General features: G+C 40.8%; 1 protein-coding gene across 1 annotated transcript; it reads left to right on the plus strand.

Annotated features, from left to right (window-relative positions):
- Window positions 1-1775: 1775 nt before the first annotated feature.
- On the plus strand, window positions 1776-16726 carry LOC145404711 (cell adhesion molecule 2-like; the record flags this gene model as incomplete). Its single annotated transcript, XM_080276261.1, has 4 exons — window positions 1776-1931; window positions 8937-9072; window positions 10128-10261; window positions 16484-16726. Coding segments are annotated over 4 exons (669 nt in total), but the record flags the coding sequence as incomplete, so codon positions are not given.
- Window positions 16727-19244: the final 2518 nt, after the last annotated feature.

Consider the following 19244-nt stretch of genomic DNA (forward strand, 5'->3'; position numbering starts at 1 on the left):
GTCTCTCCAGCTAAAATGCTGAGTAGTAAAGAGATATTAACGTTAGAATATAGTGCAAGTCACGACGAAGTACTGTGGAAAGGATGAAGAGCCACAGTCTTGTCATATTCTGTCACTGAGCTGCGTAAAATATGCAGCAAAAAGACTATAATCTGGACTGAATTCAGACAGAACAATTATAGTGGCCAGAATTGGCAGCACTTCTAACTTGGTGATACTTGTGTTTCTTCTTAATGTTTCTCTTGAATTTAATTTCTTAATATCAAGATAGATTCCACCAGTGAGATGTAAGTAGGCATTAAATTGTTGAAAGCAGTATGCTTGCTGAGAAGGAGTTGTTACGAAATTTCCTTAGACGGTATGACACTCTCTTTAAGGGCTAGACAATTTTTGGGAGGCCGACCTTTAACATTTTGGTAGTTTGTACTGAACCTGATATATAGAGCACTGTAATAATGTGTCCTGATGTTTTTAAGTTGGTCTGTTCGTGTTATTTATAAATTTCTTTATTAAAATGTCACTCCATAATTTTCAAGACGGCACGCTAATTAAACTATTAGAAGGATGTGGTTGTTATTCTTTTATCCTTGTCTGTAGACTGAACACTTTATTTTGACCCGTGAGTATTTCTTTATTGCTAAGACTAAAACATCACCATAAAATTTTGCCTTTGTGTGTATGTGTGTGTGTGTGTGTGTAACAAATCTGTTAACAAAACAGCACTGCGTATTAGCTACATTACCCAGGGAAAAACTTCAAGGATCAGTTTGTTCTAACTTTCCCTTTTAAAATGGGACCTCCTTATCTAAATTTGGTGCATAACTAACGGAGATATGCTCATTTATATTGAAAAAATAATAATAATTTGCTGAAAACAGGCATTTCAGTGTTTTCGTCGTTCTCTTAGTTTCTCTGTCAATATCCTTTTTATATACTCTGTTGGCCAGGATCTGTGGAGGTCACCCAGCACTGAGCTGCACCCAGTTGAATACCTGGTGCAGATGGAGGATTCACAGTGTTGAAAATTTCGTCTTCCTAGGTAAAAATGAATAAAAATAGAAAAAATAAAACTAAAGGCCCCCCCAAGGGAGGAATCACACCAGCCGCGAGCCGATTTGTAGATTCAGTTTTTGAAACCATAAATAGTAAAACTTCTGAGGATTCAATTCGAGGTGTGCTGTTTTCAATTTGGTTATCAGGTCAGCTTCCACGACAAAGCATGGCACAGTAGTAGACAAAACACCACCACAGACAACATCAATCTGAACCACACTAGGAATGTCATATATTGCCCCCTCCCCCCCCCATCAGTGTTTATGTGTGCAGTTCTTCGTTAAAAAACGCTTGCAAGATTTTGGACTTTCGTTACATGCCTACAGTACACTCTCAGAATAAATAACATACTGTATACCTGCATAGTTTATAGAAACCTGGATTGCACACTCGAATGTTGCATGTTGTAGTCTGAGCGAAGAATGGGATTTGCAGAACACTGATAATCTACCTTACTGATCCTCGCTTGGTCAGCAGGCATTATCCTCCCTCAACACTCATGATGGCCAAAGTGGTGACTGCTAGTATCTCCGACACCATCTCTCCCGCAGCACCAGCGATAGGTTGTCTATCTACCGTACCTCCAGTCTCCCCACCCCCCCTTTGTTTTATTCTCTCCTTCCAGTCTCTCCACACCTAACACCGCTGTCTCTCTCTGCCCCACAGCGTCTGCCACAGCGGATGTGGTAACAGTGCGAGTGACAGTGCCAACGTTCGCTGACTTTGGGCACACTGCTCGTCTGCAGTGCCACTGGAAGATCAGCCGTGGCAACCTGTATTCCCTCAAGTGGTACCTCGATGACCAGGAGTTCTTTGCCTACATGCCTGGTGACCAGCCGGTCAAGACCCTGCATCAGTTGCATGGGTTTAGTGTTAATGTAAGTATTACTTGACCTTCTTTATCATTATCACTATCATCATCATCATCATTATCACCAGCCGGCCAAAACCCTCCATCAGCTGCACGGATTTAGTATTAATTTGAGTATTACTTGACCATGTTCGTCATCATCAACAACAACACTCGGCTAAGACGGCGCATCAACTTTGCGGATTTAAAGTTAATGTGAGCATTACTTGACCTTGCTCATGATGATGATGATCATCATCATCATCATCATCATAATTATAATTTTTATAGCCACCCTGCGACAGGATAAGTAATGTTAGGCTAGGATAGTTTGCGTAACGTTAAATAATACTAGATTAGCTATACCTGGGTTAGGTTACATTAGGCTTTGTTTGGCTGCGTTGTATTTAATTGGATATGATGGCTTGAATTACGATCGGTTAGGGTGAGTTGGGGCAGGTAAGATTATGTTTCATTCGGTTAAATGGGCTAAATTGATTTTGAGTTATTTGTTGTACGTAGGTTAATTATCGTTCGTTAGCAAGGCTGACTCAGAGCGAAGTTGAATTCTAGTTAAGATTTATTTCAAGTTATTGTATGTTAACCCTATAAAAACAATGTCGTCTTTTAACTCTGTGGAACTGCAGACCAAGACTTTTGCACTGAAGAGGGTGACAGAAGGCGCAGCAACTGTTTGGAAATAGTTTAGTTTACCTGTGTACGTTTCTCAATCTTAACTGACGTATGCTAAGAAGTCCCCTAGCACATCTTCCTTAGCGTCGTACATTGCTTGCTACCGGAAATACATGCAAATACGTGTTACAGTATTTTGCAATTGCTGTGTTTTCTCTGTCTACCTATTTATCTATCTGTCTGTCTATATGGCATTGTGTGTGGATAGATAGACAGTTGAGAGATAGATAGATAGATAGATAGAGATGTGTGTGTGTGTGTAAGAAAATGAATCTCTCTCTCTCTCTCTCTCTCTCTCTCTCTCTCGTCATCCTTGTATGCCAAGGCCCCATTACTTTCGGACCATCAGAACTTTATGTGCGTCTGCTTTGCCTGTAAACACCACCATGTGTGTGTGTGTGTGTGTGTGTGTGTGTGTGTGTGTGTGTGTAGTTAAATTTGTTTGTGTAATGTGTAATATTTGTACGTACATATTGTAGTAGTACTAGAGTAAACATAGTTTGATGTATGTGTATAAATATGTCTGTAGACGTGAGTGTGCGTATATGTGTATGTACTGGTATGTGTGCACACATGTCTGCATACAAATGTTTGTGGAAAGGTACGTAGCAATACAGCTGTGTACAGTACATATGCACTTCATTTTGATTATTTATGTACATACTTCTGTACATCTGGGCGTGTGTAATATTGTGTACATACGATCATCATCATGTAAGTTTATCCGTGTGCGTATTGCTGTGTGTACTTTCACGCCCAGTTGCGTGCAAACAACAGTCTTTCTGCAAGCATAGGGAGTAATTAGCTTCGTGTGTGTGTGTGTGTGTGTGTGTGTGTGTGTGTGTGTGTGTGTGTGTGTGCTTGCGCGCGCGCGTTTCATCACCATGCTCTTCATTATCTTCACCACCACCACCACCACCACCATCACCACCACCACCATCAACAAGAGTGTGACCTTTGGGTTCCCACTGTCGATAAATGCATGTTAAACAGTAATGAGTTCTCCTAAAAATGCAATAAGGAGGGGACGGGGGAGACGGGAGTGAGGAGGGCAGGAAGTAATGAGGAGGTTGAAGTAAGATTTGTCCTAGAATTTTAAGAGAGAGAGAGAGAGGGAGGGAGAGAGGTGAAACGGAAAAAAAAAATGTTGAATGGGTTTTCTGTATTTTTGTCTTGAAAATTCAATGGGAGAGAAGGAGAGGAAGAGAAATGATGATTGAGATGGGTGGAGAAGATCGGACAAGGATGGACTGGGGCTGTGGTGAAGGACTGGAAAGGACGAAGGAGTGAGTTTTGTGGTGTTTCGTGGCTGTTGGTTGAGTGATGTTGGTTGGGTGTAGATTGACGCTGTTGGTTGAGTGATGTTTGCTAAGTGTAGATTGACGCTGTTGGTTAAGTGATGTTGGCTGGATGTAGATTGACGCTGTGGGTTGAGTTATGTTGGCTGGGTGTAGACTGACGCTGTTGGGTGAGTGATGTTGGCTGGGTGTAGATTCATGACAAAATTAACTTCATTCCAAACAAGAACGACAACATGAACATGCAAAAAATGTAAATACACGTTACTGCCTGAAGATAAATCCCTTCAGAACCATGACGTCATACTTAGGTGATCATTGTTTCCAGACGATTTTATTCCGATTAAGATTTTTTCACAGTGTCACCTTCAGTATGAGATGGCATTCCAGAACCGAATACAGTGTTCGGAGGTAGCAAGAATAATTTAAATAAGACGACATCGTTCAATGGGGTTAAACAATTCTGCCATTCCTATCATGACAAAAAAAAAAAAATCATTATATATGTGTATTTTTGTTGCCGCCAGAAGATTCTAATCAGTCTAGGAATTATCTACACCCGCGTAAGGGGTAAATCCTACTTTATACTTATGATTCAGTGTACCTTAAATCTTTTCTTATTACTCCCAAGCAATGTCGTTCACGATAGGAAACTCCCCTTGTAATAAAAGCGTTAATGAAGGCTTTACCTCACATCACAAACTTAATGAAATATTCTGGACTTAGCAAGAATAAACTACCACATGAAGTCATCGTAGTGAGTGGGGTAAAGTCAGCGGTTTCTCCAAGCATACAAGGAACAGCAGCAGTAAAAAATTAAATAAGCACGCATTGCTCTCATGCACATTGCTTGCGGCGACGGATGAGTCAATAACAGTACATTATACCTGATTATTGACATCCTGCTCACCTCAACCACCAATTTCACCTCGCACTTCATATGTGTATTCTTGCCATTGTTACTCCACTCCTCATAGCTTGTGTGTGTGTGTGTGTGTGTGTGTGTGTGTGTGTGTGTGTGTGTGTGTGTGTGTGTGTGTAATTCACTTTTCTCTCCCGATTTCCGATTATATTCCCCTTATTAAACAAAAAAAAGAACTCGCACAGCAACCATGATAAGATATATGTGATGGAACCTGCCCAATTGCTGAAATTGACCTCCCGAAATGTTAAAAAAGCCAAAAGTGAACCTAAATTTTTCCGTTTTGTAGTGCAAGTGGGAGAAAGGCTGACGTAATGCCCTCTAACTTTTTCCTTCCTCTCTCCAGTCGACTTATTCAAAATAACTCAGAGTCAAATGGCCACCCCTTAAGGGATTATGGCGTCTGGCAATAGATAGATAGATAGATAGATAGGATCTCTCTGCTAGTACGAATTCGAAGTTAGGAAGGATCTATCTATAAGTACGAATTCAAAGTTAGGAACAATCTCTCTGCAAGTACGAATCCAAAGTTAGGAAGGATCTCTATGCAAATACGAATCCAAAGTTAGGTAGGATCTCTTAGCAAAAATCGGGTCAATGTACATTTATCCTTCCGCTTAATATGTCTCACCTGTCCTAAATAATGTCAACTAGGGACAGCGAGAACAGAATTAACAAGACATTTTCAACAGGTTAACGAAGCCGGTAGTTGCACTTTCAAGAATTAACCATGACCTCTCGAAATGAAAAGATTGGTACAGAAAGATGACCACAATTTTTTTCGCTGTGCTGTACATAAGGGCGAAGGAGGCTTATGTATTGTGCTTGAAGGCCAGTCAGCTCGTAAACACACACACACACACACACACACACACACACACACACACACACTATTCTTATTTCACCCTAGTGCTGATGTGGTGGTGATGATAGTGGTCGCCGGGATACAGGCAGTTAAAATATGCTTCAGACACCCCCACCATCACGAGCACCAGACAAAGTGATCAAAATAGAAAACGGGGGCCAAACCCTTGTTAAAAAAAAAAGAAAAAGAAAAAAAAAAACTCTACTGGAGCACTGCGGATGATGGAACTAAAAAAAAAAAAATGATGAAGCAATAAATAAATAAAGGCTGGTGTCTGCTGCATTGTCACCGCCTCCCACGACCGCAGTCCGTGGCCGAGCCGTAACTACCACCTTCGAGCCGATATTGACTAGGTTTGGTGCTCAGATTACAGTGGCCAACTCTCGTAAAATATCCCGTGTCGCTCATTATAGCAGCTGTGAGATGCTTAGCTATCAATCTGAGAGAGAGAGAGAGAGAGAGAGAAAGATAGAGAGAGAGAGAGAGAGAGAGGGATTGATTCTATAACCTGCCTCCCTTCCTCCCCAGATCCCCCAGCCAAACCGTCCATCCAGCAATCATGGCGGCCAATCAGATCACTTACCTGTCTGTCGGTACATAATCAGAGTTAATTCTTCACTAATCTGATTTACCCAATGCACATCAAACGTCCAGGATTTTATCGATGCGTTTTGCTTGGTAGCGTTTGGGTAAATGGCTTGATTAGCGGATTTGGATGGCCAGAGCTTTCCGTCTTCCTTTTTCTATCTCCGGCTCTATTGTCTGACGTTGTCATTGTGTATCTATCTGTCTGTCTGTCTATGCCTGCGCTCGTGCACGCATGCATAACGTTTGTGTGCATGTGTGTGTGTGTGTGTGTGTGTGTGTGTGTGTGTGTTCTTTACGGTGTGTGTATCCAAAAAGGTGATTGCCTGTCAAAACCGGCCTTCCAGGGAAGAAAATAAAACAAGACTCCTATTATCCCGTGCGAGTTGGAGGGGGCCGAGACCAGGCTACTTTTGTTTGTAATATTTAACCTTTTCAATATCATGCCGTGTATTACGACTGACATACTAGCATCAGAAATATTTAACTCCAAATTTGGTAAATGGCATTAGAGGAAACTGTTCACGAGTGTCATTTACATTTTATGCCTTATATATATATATGTATATATATATATATATATATATATATATATATATATATATATATATATATATATATATATATATATATATATATATATATATATATATATATATATATATATATATATATATATTAACAGCTGAATATGGTGCTAGTAGGACTGTATTCTCTATGACGTCATACGATATATAGCACCTCGTTCGTAGTACATACAAAGAACTGTTTTCTGTGATATCTGTGCCACCTTAACATCGACATGGAACTCATAAATATCATGTCAGAAACAGAAATAAAATGGTAAGCAAAAGGTGATAGGGAGCCTCCTTGGCCAACAATAATACGGCACTAGTTGAGAAGAAGTGTTGTGGAAAGAATGTAGACCCGCTGAACTAAAACAAGAGATTAACACTAGGTTTGGGTACAAGTCAAGAAGTGCTGTGAAAGAAAAAAATCTTTGGAAATGAAATATGACTATAGTGTGAGCTACTTATAGAATATGGCATTAGTCACAATAAAAAAAAGTAGTTTAGAAACGTTGGGGAGCCGAAGTATTGTTAATTTGTCTGTCATCTGTTAATCTCCCCATCCATCTATAAATCTGTCTGGCTATTTACATCAAGCACGGCACGTCTGTCTGTCAGCCTGTTTTCCAGTTTATCTATCTCTGTTTATTCATGCGCCACACAACCAACAAATATAAACTAAAAATAAAAAAAAAAGTCTCACTTACGACCCGATACCCGTCATCTCCCTCCCTCTCCCATAAAAATTCAGGAAGAATGAGCAAAAAAGTTTGTGGAGGTGGAGGTGGACAAAGGAGGTGACAGAATCAATAGCAGAGGCTGGCGTGAGGTGAAAAGTTCACCCATTCTCACCACGGACGATCACCAAAGTTAAAACTTGCCCGCTTGTTGGCACTCATCGTTGGCTGAACCCGACCTGACCCCTGGTTGCTGGGGACTAGTTAACCCGACCTGACCCCTGGTTGTTGGGGACTAGTTAACCCGACTTGACCCCTGATTGTTGGGGACTTATTACAGAACTAACTTGACCCACTGTAGCTCCTGGGTATATGGAGAAGTTGGGGTTGTGGTAGTGACTGTGGGTTGATCATCACTAAAACAGTTATTTGGGACTCTGCAAGGTGAACCCCAGCCTCAGTGCTTTCATTCATTTTCGTCCATTCATTAAAAATTCACATCTCATTCCTATCATCCTTTTTCCCATTCCAGAATACCATGGATTTGTCTCTTACTTATAAAATTATCTTGCTTTCGTCAGCACTTTTACTATACTGTATGTCTTATTCCATTAGCCATACACAATATTTTATAATTCACAATATCCCTTTGGCTGCAGTTTACATTTTTTTTTTTTATCCCAGTTAATGTAAGACGATTTTCTTTATTCAAGAGCAAACTGGGTCAGCAACATCCCAGAAACTATCATAATTAACGCTCTCTCCAAAATTATAGAACTTCATATTATATTCCAACATCAAATGGACGAAATAATTAATCTCCGACGCACCACATCACAAAGGCTAACGTTATATATCTTGTTACTGACTACACTATTTGGCTGTTTAGAATTACGAGACACTCTGATAAAATTTGGAGAAATATCGTTCATGTTAAAATGTGTGGATCTCTCTCTCTCTCTCTCTCTCTCTCTCTCTCTCTCTCTCTCTCTCTCTCTCTCTCTCTCTCTCTCTCTCTCTCTCTCTCTCTCTCTCTCTCTCTCAGGCGAAATACAAAAAGTTATCTGGTAATAGAAACACTGGAAGAAATCATTGTTAAAGAGTTACATTCAGTAAAAGTCTCTCTCTCCCTCTCCATACAGTCTGTCCTTCCTCTCTCCCACAGATAAATGAAACAAAAACACAAAAATGATCTGGTAATACAATAAAAAAGTGTAAGACCTCATGGTAAAAGGAATACTCGTTAGTTCAATAGTTATAATCCTCTACTTCCCTTAATACCGTCTGTCCTTCGTCTCACCCAAAGATGGATGAAACAAACACAGAAAACAATAAAAGCGTGTAAGACTTTGTAGTAATAATAGTAAGATCAATAGTAATAGTGTTTGACTCTTCCTACCGCCTGCCCTTGCTCTCGCCCCCAGATGGACGAATCCAACGAGCACCAAGTGGTCCTGATGGGAGTGGACCACAGCGCCACGGGAAAGTACAAGTGTGAGGTGATATCAGAGGGTCCTGCCTTCTACACGGCCGATAAGGGCGCCTACATGACCGTCGTGAGTAAGTACCAGAGAGAGAGAGAGAGAGAGGTGGGGGGGGTGAGATCGCACTTTTTAGTTAGGTCAAGGCACAAAAAGACCACTAAGATATGACACACTAACCATTCAACTACAATGGCGTCACATGCACTATTTTCTTCCGACCATCACATGATTTCAATTAGTTAACGTTTGGCCATTCTTAGGGAAGGTTGTGTTTAAACTTTCAGCTGGAAAAGTCTCTGCTGAGCTGAACATTATCGTCTGGAATGAGTACAAACGAAACAAAATGAATATTATTGTAGTGCGTGGGTTGATTAGTGGGTTTATTATCTAACTGTGCACTGTTTTCAGAAAGTGTAAGTTTTGATTTGAATGCGTCATAATACTGTTCTTCTTATAATAGACATTAATTTTTTATATCTGTATTTTCAGCAGGTGGGCTATAATATTTTGAAACTGATAATATACAACAATGAGTGTCTTTTTCCCACTCATATAGGTTGGTTGTTTTAATAGCTAATTTGTCCCAGTACACTATCTTGCTTTATGCCAGTGGGTTTCAGGTTGTTTATATTTCCAAACCCCTTCTTCCACACCCATACCTGTGCCTGAAGAACTGGGTGAAGGAGGGACGCATGTTCAGTGAGAGAAATGATGTTCCTCGGTGCCACGGATCAGTTGGCCATTTTGATCTTTATAACACTGCTTAAACATGTATTATGTATTGTAGAGCTGCCCGACGGTGTATTGTGAGGCATGAACAAGCCCCACACTACATCCATCCATCCATACATACATATTCATACATACACACACGTACTCATTTGCTCATCTTCACTTAAATTCACGTGTTTTACGTTCAGTCTCATGATAGTAATATTTTCCCCCACAAATAACAACCACCATCTACTGCACAAAGCTCACCGAAGAAGTGGCTGATCTTAACTGCATCCTGTTTCCCTCACTTCTCTCCTTTGTAGTCAAATATACTCCCGTTTATTATTGTCTAGCACACCTTTATCACCTTACGCTAAAGATAATAATGAGTCTTGTCTCGTCTGCGTCCCACCCCAGAAATCCCGAAGGAGAAGCCAGTGATCTTTGGCACGAAGCACGAGTACCACCTTGGCGACCTGGCTCACCTTACCTGCATCTCGGCACCCTCCCGCCCCGCAGCCTCACTCACCTGGTACATCAACGACGAGGAGGTGAGGCAGAGAGAAAGAGAGAGAGAGAGAGAGAGAGAGAGAATCAAAATACGAAAATACAAATCACGTATCCGTTTGTAGACTGCAAGATAAAAAGCAAACACGACTCAGGGACGGCCATCAAACATCGATGCAGACACAAACGGGCCATAACAGAAAAGAAAGAGGTCCAAACGAAAATAAATAAATACAGACAAGAACATATCATAACATAAAGTAAATTTTCTTTTATTATGTTTTTACTACTACTACTACTACTACTACTACTATTACTACTGCTACTTCTACTACTACTGCTGTTGCTGCTGCTGCTGCTGATGATGATACTACTTCTACTACTGTTATTGTTATTATTATTGTTATTGCCACTATATTATTATTATTATTATTATTATTATTATTATTATTATTGGTATCCCTAGGTGCTCTCATTCAGGCAAGGAAAGACATTTTGAACTGGAGGGCTTTGGTACAGCCTTCATGAAACTCTTCACTGTGAGGGAGGTTGGGTAAGATGAATATAGTTGTTTGGAGGCAGCTACAATATAATACAAAATACGTAATCGTTGTGAAAGAATTAAATACACACCTCAGACCACAGAACACAAACAAAATACTATCGGTAGACAGGAAAAGACCGCACACAACAGCAGACCACAACAGACCGTAAGCAGGAGATATTAACAGATCCTAAGAAATAGAGCAGACAAAAATCAGACTAACAAAGACACAATAGACAAAAACAGACCCTAAACAAGAAGCGGGGCCAAGGCACAGCAAACCCGTGCCCGGAAGTCATTTCAGAGCTGACGTATAAACACAACAGGATATCTAGTCAAAAATATCACATATCAAATTTGGAGTAAATCGAGTGAAAATTGATAATTTTTATGCCCATTTGAAATTTCAGGCCCGACCCACCTGACATTGACCGCTCTGCCGCTAATTAGGGGGTGACCACCCCTCATGTAATGAGGCATGTTATAGGATGCCCATTTGAAAGATGTACCTTTAGGTTTTGGTTACATATCGATATGACGAATTTGAAAGAAGTTACGCCGAAAAAAATATTTTTTTTATTTTTACCTTTTTTGGGCCAACAGCCTTGGCCTTGGCCCAGTTTGGCCCAAAATTTAATCAAGTGATCAGATCATAGCCCATCATCCCAGTCTGTTAGTAGACAGTCAAACAGACAAACCGAGTGGAAACAATACCCGTCCCCGAGCCCCTCCCGGTCGGGGACGGGTAACAATAGTCAGCAAATATTAACCATCAGTAAACCCAAGTTGCAGAAGACAAGAACTTTTCCTTGAGAATAACAGAAATAACAGCAGATAAAAACTGTCTAAACAGCAGATAACAATCAATCTTTCGTCAGTTATAGTTCTTATCTGCTGCCTCAGACGATTTTATTCTGCTTAGGAGTGATTCCCCAACTGGAGGAGTTGGCACAATCGTCGTATGAAGTCAATAGGAAACAAGATTATGAAATGGCACGTCATCCTAGTGAAGGTGTGTAGCAACAGAGAACAGTCATCAAACACCAACAGACCCAAACAATAACAAACCATGACGAGGCGTAAACAGCAGCAGACACAAAGCACAATTGGCGAGTTGGTCTGCCGTCATCAGCAGAGCAACTTGTTTATGTGAGCAGCCGAGCGAGGGGAGACGTGCCTCGCCTGCCTCACCCTGCCTCACTCCACTGCCTCACCCTACTTCACTCTGCGTCACCCCTCCTCACTCTACCTCACTCTACTTCAGTCTGCCTCACCCTTCCTTATGCTTCCGCACCCTGCCTCACCCTTCCACACTTGCTTTCAGTTTTCTTGCCTCTCCCTGGCTCACTATACTTCATTCTGCCTCACCCTTCCTCGTTCTGTGTCACCTTACCTCACTCTTCCTCGTTCTCTTTGAGTCTGTCTGTCACACCGGCCTTAACCTGCCTCACTCTGCCTTCATCTTCTAACTCCCTCCTCACTCTGCCTAAGCCCGTCTCACTTTGCCTTGCTCTGCTTGAATATAACTTATTTAAGGTCATCTTATTTAACCATGACTCTCCCTGACTCACTATGATTCACCTTGTCTCACTCTTCCTCACCTTTTTAAGGCAGAAAACTAAGCAGTTAAAGTGTGAGATCCTGCAAAACTTGTCCCCCACAAAAAAAGTTGAACAAACGATAAACAAAAGCAAGACCCGAATTTTGGGATGCCTAGACATGTGACGTTTGACCCTTTGACCCAGGGAGGCTGGAGGTGCTGGAGAGGGACGCCTTCGTGTGGAGGTACCGATATGACAGGCTGGTGTAGTTGTCCTGTTAAACATTCGTCCCTCAGCTTTCTACCTATCCCCCGATGAGAAGGTGGAGTGCGGAAGAAAGATAGTATCTTTGTACTGTTGTTCACCAGGTTAACTTTCAGATAAGCCTGGGGTGACACTACTACTACTACTACTACTACTTACTACTGCCCCCGGAGACTTAATAATGTCGCAATATGATCTGCTCATTAATTCCTACCCAGCACTACTTGACAGATATAAACAGATGGAAATAGATCAAGACTAATTAGTAACTGCAGTCAGACAACCTCATATCGTGCAACTTTAACTGTCAAGATGAAAATTTCTTGTCTCTGAAATTGCAATTCTGTATTCCTAAACTATTTGCCTCGGGACAATATTGCGGATGTTTTAGAAGTCAAAGGGAATCGTTAATATTGGTGTTTTGCAGTCTTTAGGCGTTATTGCTTGATTCATGAAGGTACCATCGCCTGAGAGAAAGAGAGAGAGAGAGAGAGAGAGAGAGAGGAGTAGTACAGTGAGAAACTAATGAAGTACTGTACGAGGGTGGGTTCGCTGAGAGGAGAAAGAGCAGTGACGCAGAAAACTAGATGGAGAGACCAAAGTATACGAAGTAGTTCAGGTATGCTGAGAGACGAGAAAGTGAGAAAATGACAGTGAACGTGTATGCTAGCTAGGCGGTTGAGAAGGAGAAGGAGACCGTGAACAAAGTGAAGAGATAAAGTGCTAGAGTGAGAGACTGACCAAAAGTGTGTATGAGAGTGAAGTGGCTGAGTCGTGAACAAATGGGAGGTAAAAGGTGCAAGAGTGAGGAATTGATCTGAAAAGTGCATGGGAGTGAATTTGTTGAGAGAAGATGGGAATGAGACAAGAATGAGGTGTTAAGATGAAAGTATTAGAGATATTTCAACCATGTTAAAAGATTGGAGACTGAGAGACTGGCTAGGAGAATGTATGAGACTGAGGTGGTTGGAGAGTGTATGTCAGTGAGGTGGTTGAGTTTTTTTTTTTTTTTTTTTTTAAGACAATGAATGGAGGAAGGAAAAACAAAGGAAGTAAAAAAAAAGTCCATGTGTCTAAAGGCATCCTCCATTCATATAATATTTATAACAACTGGATTTAAATGAAAGTGGTTTAAATGTTTGTGGGAAGTAACTCCCGGGAAGTGAATTCCAAAGAGTAGTAATGGTGAGGAAAGGGAGATAAGAGACCTTTAGATGTTGTTCTTTAATTCATGAAGGCATTTCATAACTGTCTTTTTCTCTCTCTCTCTAGTGTGGTTAGCACATCTGGCTCACAACTTGAGTTTGATATTCATGCCGGCCAGACTGTTGGGCAGTGTTTGTTTCTCCTTTGTCGCTGTTCACTCAGCAGCACAATATGGAGCGTGAATGCACTTTTGACTGATAACAATGTGTTCTCGTTGGGGAGAGTGCGACTTTGCAAATGTTGGTTTCTGCTGCAGTGACCGTCGTACAGTCTATAGCTATAAGTTTAAGCTTTCTTCTTCTTCTTCTTCACGAACTTTCATTTTTTTCTCACTCCCTTTCTCACTCACTCACACAACCACCTCACTCTCACAGATTCATCTCCTTTCCTCCCTCCCACACTCACACATTCAAGAAGTCAGAGATGTAGTCTGCCTGAAAGGATGTTTGTTTAATCCCAGGCTGGTGCAGAAAAAAATTAAGCATTTAAATTTCGATAAAACAGTCTTTATCGACGCTTCATATAACTCACTGATGTGTCATGAAACCCCTGCTAATACCACACGTCCTGAATGAAACAGCCTTAATTATTCAGTACAGGAGTTAGGTGTTAGTGCCAAAGTGGTGGCATGTGATGGTGTGTAACACGTAGGAGGACAGGTAGGCGTCGAGAAACAGGGTAGCAAATTATACGTAGAACGGCAGGCATAAAAAAAAAATCTTCTCTCTCGTTCCGGCTGACTCTCTCTCTCTCTCTCTCTCTCTCTCTCTCTCTCTCTCATCACCACGTCAGATCAATAGGTGGAGAAGCCTGCAAGTTTAGCTCGTGTGTTGTTGTCGATTTGTGTTGTCTCAGAAACAGACCCTGTAGCCTCAAGAGAGAGAGAGAGAGAGAGAGAACACACACACACACACACACACACACACACACACACACACACACACACACACACACACACACACACACACACACACACACACACACACACACACACACACACACACACACACACACACACACACACACACACACACACACACACAATCGAATTTTATCTGACCTAACATATCCACACCTAGCCGAACCTACCCTGACCTTACCCAACCTAATCTAACCTAGCTTACCCACACCTAACTTGATCTGGCTTAAAACAACATATGCTTCATAATTATAACTACTCTGATATGTTAGGTTCAGACAAGTTAGGAGAAAATTTAGCTTAGTTTGAATTTAAACACCAGGCTTCTTATCTTGTTATGGTCTTTTTTCTATGCACGTACACAAGATTTTTTTTTTTTCACACAAGCTTTATTCTTTCTTAAGTTACGAGGATGTCCGTCAGTCAGTCATTAAGGATTTTAGGGAACAGCAATGGACGTCCGTAGAATTTAAAGAAGCCCCTTATCACGGCCCTAATGTTCCTACTAATACCATTGTTTTTATTTGATATTCCATTTTGAATCTTACGTTTGACACATTTTTTTGCTCTACTGTCTCTTTTTTCACTTTTTGTTTTATATTCATTATGTGTATATCCCAACCTGTTTATTTGTTTCTACAGCAGTCTGCCTGTCTTAATTATCAGTCTACCTGTCTATTGAGCTACCTATACATCCATCCATCCACCTGTCTCAGTGCTTGTGTGTCTGTCTCACTATCCATCTAAATTTACAACGACATATCTGTTGTTCTGTATGTCCATCAGCATGGCTTTCTGTCTAACTGTCTATCTATCAGTCTGTTTATGTGTCTGTCTGTCCTAGGTCATCCCACTCGTCCTTACATCTTCCCACCTACTATTCATTATGCACTGTTGGGGACAGAATTCCGTCGGGCAGTTCACCTGTTCTGTTGGTCATTTTCTTCTCGCTAATCTTCCTAAGCTGAGAGAGGCTTGGTATGATCTTCCGCCAAAAGGTATCAAACTGTGTGTGTGTGTGTGTGTGTGTGTGTGTGTGTGTGTGTGTGTGTGTGTGTGTGTGTGTGTGTGTGTGTGTGTGTGTGTGTGTGTGTGCTTTTAGTATTATGTCTTTTAATGTATATTCAGCATTTATTGCCATTTGCGTACATTTAAGTAACTTAGTCATTGTTTTGCTGTAGTTACTCATTACTAATGAGTCATAACGAACCATCAGAGAACCATGAAAACCAGGCTAGCAGTAAAAATGTAGATAGAGGAATGCAGGATTTAAAATTTATGCCTAATTCACCCTCTCCTCTTTTTTCATTTAGGTTCATATTTACTTCTTTTTGTCTTTTTTTTCCCCCAGGCATTGTCTGAGTAGTTAGCAGGGCTGGCCGATGTATGGAGAACTCGTTTTCAATGCCCATTTTCAGCGCATCTATTACGTCCACTTTAAATACTAAACTCACCTTTTTTTTTTTTTTTTAACTTCCTCTAGTTTGGTCATCAAAGTATCTATATGACATTGCCAAGAGCTAGAGTCATAACAGAAAATTAACATCGATGTCTCTTGCAATCATTAAGTTCCATTTTCTTCACTATTTAATGGCTATTATGTACACGCTCTTCATTTCTATCCATGTTGTGTTAATTTTTTTATCTCCATGTGCCATCAAAGTTTCCAGCTGGTAGTGTGAATGTGAACAGAAAAGTACGGACTCTTAATTCTCAGCCACTTTATTCCTTTAATGCAATATAACCACAAAATACCAGTTTTATTTATTTTTTCATCACTGTTCATTTCCAGGCGCCATCGGAGTACTTAGTGGATCTTGCCAGCAGTCGGAGCGAGAACGGTGACATCCAGACCCGGCGTGGTCTGCAGTTCACTGTGGGTCAGGAACACTTCCGCCAGGGCCAGATGAACCTGCGCTGCTCTGCCCGCATCTCCAGCATGTACCACAAGACCATGCAGCACAGCATTGACGGACACCCATCCTACACAGCACCAGTCATGGAGTCCAGGGATTACTCAGCAAGGGCAGGTTAGCAAGGACATACACAGCACCAGTCATGGAGTCCAGGGATTACTCAGCAAGGGCAGGTTAGCAAGGACATACACAGCACCAGTCATGGAGTCCAGGGATTATATACTCAGCAAGGGCAGCTTAGCAAGGACATACAGCACCAGTCATGGAGTCCAGGATTACTCAGCAAGGGCAGGTTAAGGCAAGGGGGTGGTACTGTATGAAACAACAAATTTAGAAATTAATCATTCAGGGAAGATAAGGGCGAATGGGTGCTTAGCTTAGAATAAATGACAGTGAATTTATATATATATATATATATATATATATATATATATATATATATATATATATATATATATATATATATATATATATATATATACACACACACACACACACACACACAGAGGGAGAGAGAGAGAGATCATTGCATCGGTTCCCAACCACGAGTGTGTACAGGAACTTATGGCCTCAGATGAAGTTTTAATTGATAGTAATGGTTCGCTCTGATTAGGTGTTAGATAAAATACTGCCGTTTGTTAAAAATGGTTAAAGTGAGATCTTTGGTAGGTAAGGTTAGGTTAGGTTACGCGCGGTGAGGTCAACTTAACATAGCATAGGTCAACTTCATTCATTTAGTTTGGTGTAGTTTAATATTTGATTAGTTTTGATCAGGTAGGATTAGGTGATTAGTTAAATTTATTTATGTTCACTTAGGTTAGGCTATTCTTGATTTGGGTAAGATAAATTTGTAGGTAGGTAGTGTTGTTTGTTTAGGATCAGTTAAGGTTTGGTTAACATTATTTAAGCTATTATACGTCTGGTTAAGTTGTGTCAGTTAAGTTTTGCTAGGATCAGTTCGCACTGCTTAGGCTAAGTTACTTTCCGTTAGGGAACCAGTAAGTTAAACTAGGCTAGGATAAGCTTGTTTAGATTGGTTTAGTCAGGACAAGTTAGGTTACTTTAGATTTGTTGAGGTGCTTTGGTTGGCTAGGCAAGGTTCAGAATGCAGACAGCCCTAGCATGAACTCCATAGGTGGGTATTAATCCCTAAATAGTGAGATGTAAAGGTGCCACACACTACTCTAAGAAATTCACTCCATTTCGCCCCTCTTTTCTTTTTTCCCAGGCAGTAACGGCATCATCACACACCACACCGGATGGCTGAGGGAGGTGGCTTCGTTGTTGCTTCTGGTCACTTTCAGAATGTTGACTTCGTTCCTTCTCATCCACACCAGATGACTTCACCCTCACGCAGACTCCCGCAGCGTCTGACTTAACTCTCTTCCTCTCGAGTCGTGCAAGGAATTAGCGTAGTGAGTGTTTGCTCGAGCGAGAGAGCCCCCCCCCCCACGCACACGCACATGCACACGCACACGCACACGCACACGCACGCGCACACACACACACACACACACACACACACACACACACACACACACACACACACACACACACACACACACACACACACACACACACACACACACACACACACACACACACACAATGCTAAGAATCTATATGTCTGTTGTTATTTTTCTGCTGATCCGCAATTTCGAAGAGAAAAAAATATGTGTAAAACTAACAAAGAAAAGTTATCTGGAGATCTTTTCTGCAGATCTTTAACGAATAAAAAGAAAAGAGACTGAAAGATTCTTGAGAGTCAAAAAGCAGTGACTGAAATGTGTTGACAGTCTCCGGGGATTCTCGGATTGAAACAAAAACGAAAGACTTCTTAGATTGCTTTTAAGTAAACTGGGCCTCTGTTCGGAGCTCGATGTTTCTCTATAAAATCTCTCCCAGCCAACTCAGCTTCCACAGTGTCTCCCAAGCTGAGTACAATATCTGGTGGTAACAAATATATAAAACAAAATATGACGGCATTGAAGGGGCCAGGTTCAAGAGAGAATTTTCGCTGCCTTTTCACTGCCGGGGCTATCTTCCAGACTCAATCTAATTGTTTGACAGCAGCAAGAATCATATTAAAATGAAGTCAACGGTCTGACAAAATTATATATTACAGAGAGAGAGAGAGAGAGAGAGTCGGGGGAAAAATTCAATTGAAGATTAAGCATTTTGAGATTAAAAACAACCAAAAAAAAAAGTTGGGCTGTCTTCAGGAAACCGAGTCCTTTAGCATACTGAGCTTAAGAAAAAAAATGTGATTGTGAAGGAACGATCCAGAATGCTGACAAAGAAAGGCAAAATGACGAAATATTTGAACACTGAGTGAGGAGGAAAATTAATAAATGTGTAAATAACAAACTAACAATAACGACGAAAACAGAAATGAAAAAGTGTAGGAAAGAATAATTCTGAAAGGAAAAAAGTAATTACAGTATGAAGTTTTAAAATATTACTGTTACCAATGACTTACCATAAAATAGGTTGTGAAGAAGATTTACGTGCTTGTGCAAAGTAATGGACAAAAAGGTAATTACAAAATGTGTGTGGAACTGCCATGGAGGAATTTGTATATATTCATCGTTCTTGTTTATATACTGAAAGTGTGGGAGTGGATGTTGTGAGTTGTAT

The sequence above is a fragment of the Coenobita brevimanus genome, chromosome 64, assembly GCF_032717465.1.
Source record: "Coenobita brevimanus isolate Jiangsu-jjx chromosome 64, ASM3271746v2, whole genome shotgun sequence".
Classification (NCBI taxonomy): Eukaryota; Metazoa; Arthropoda; class Malacostraca; order Decapoda; family Coenobitidae; genus Coenobita; species Coenobita brevimanus.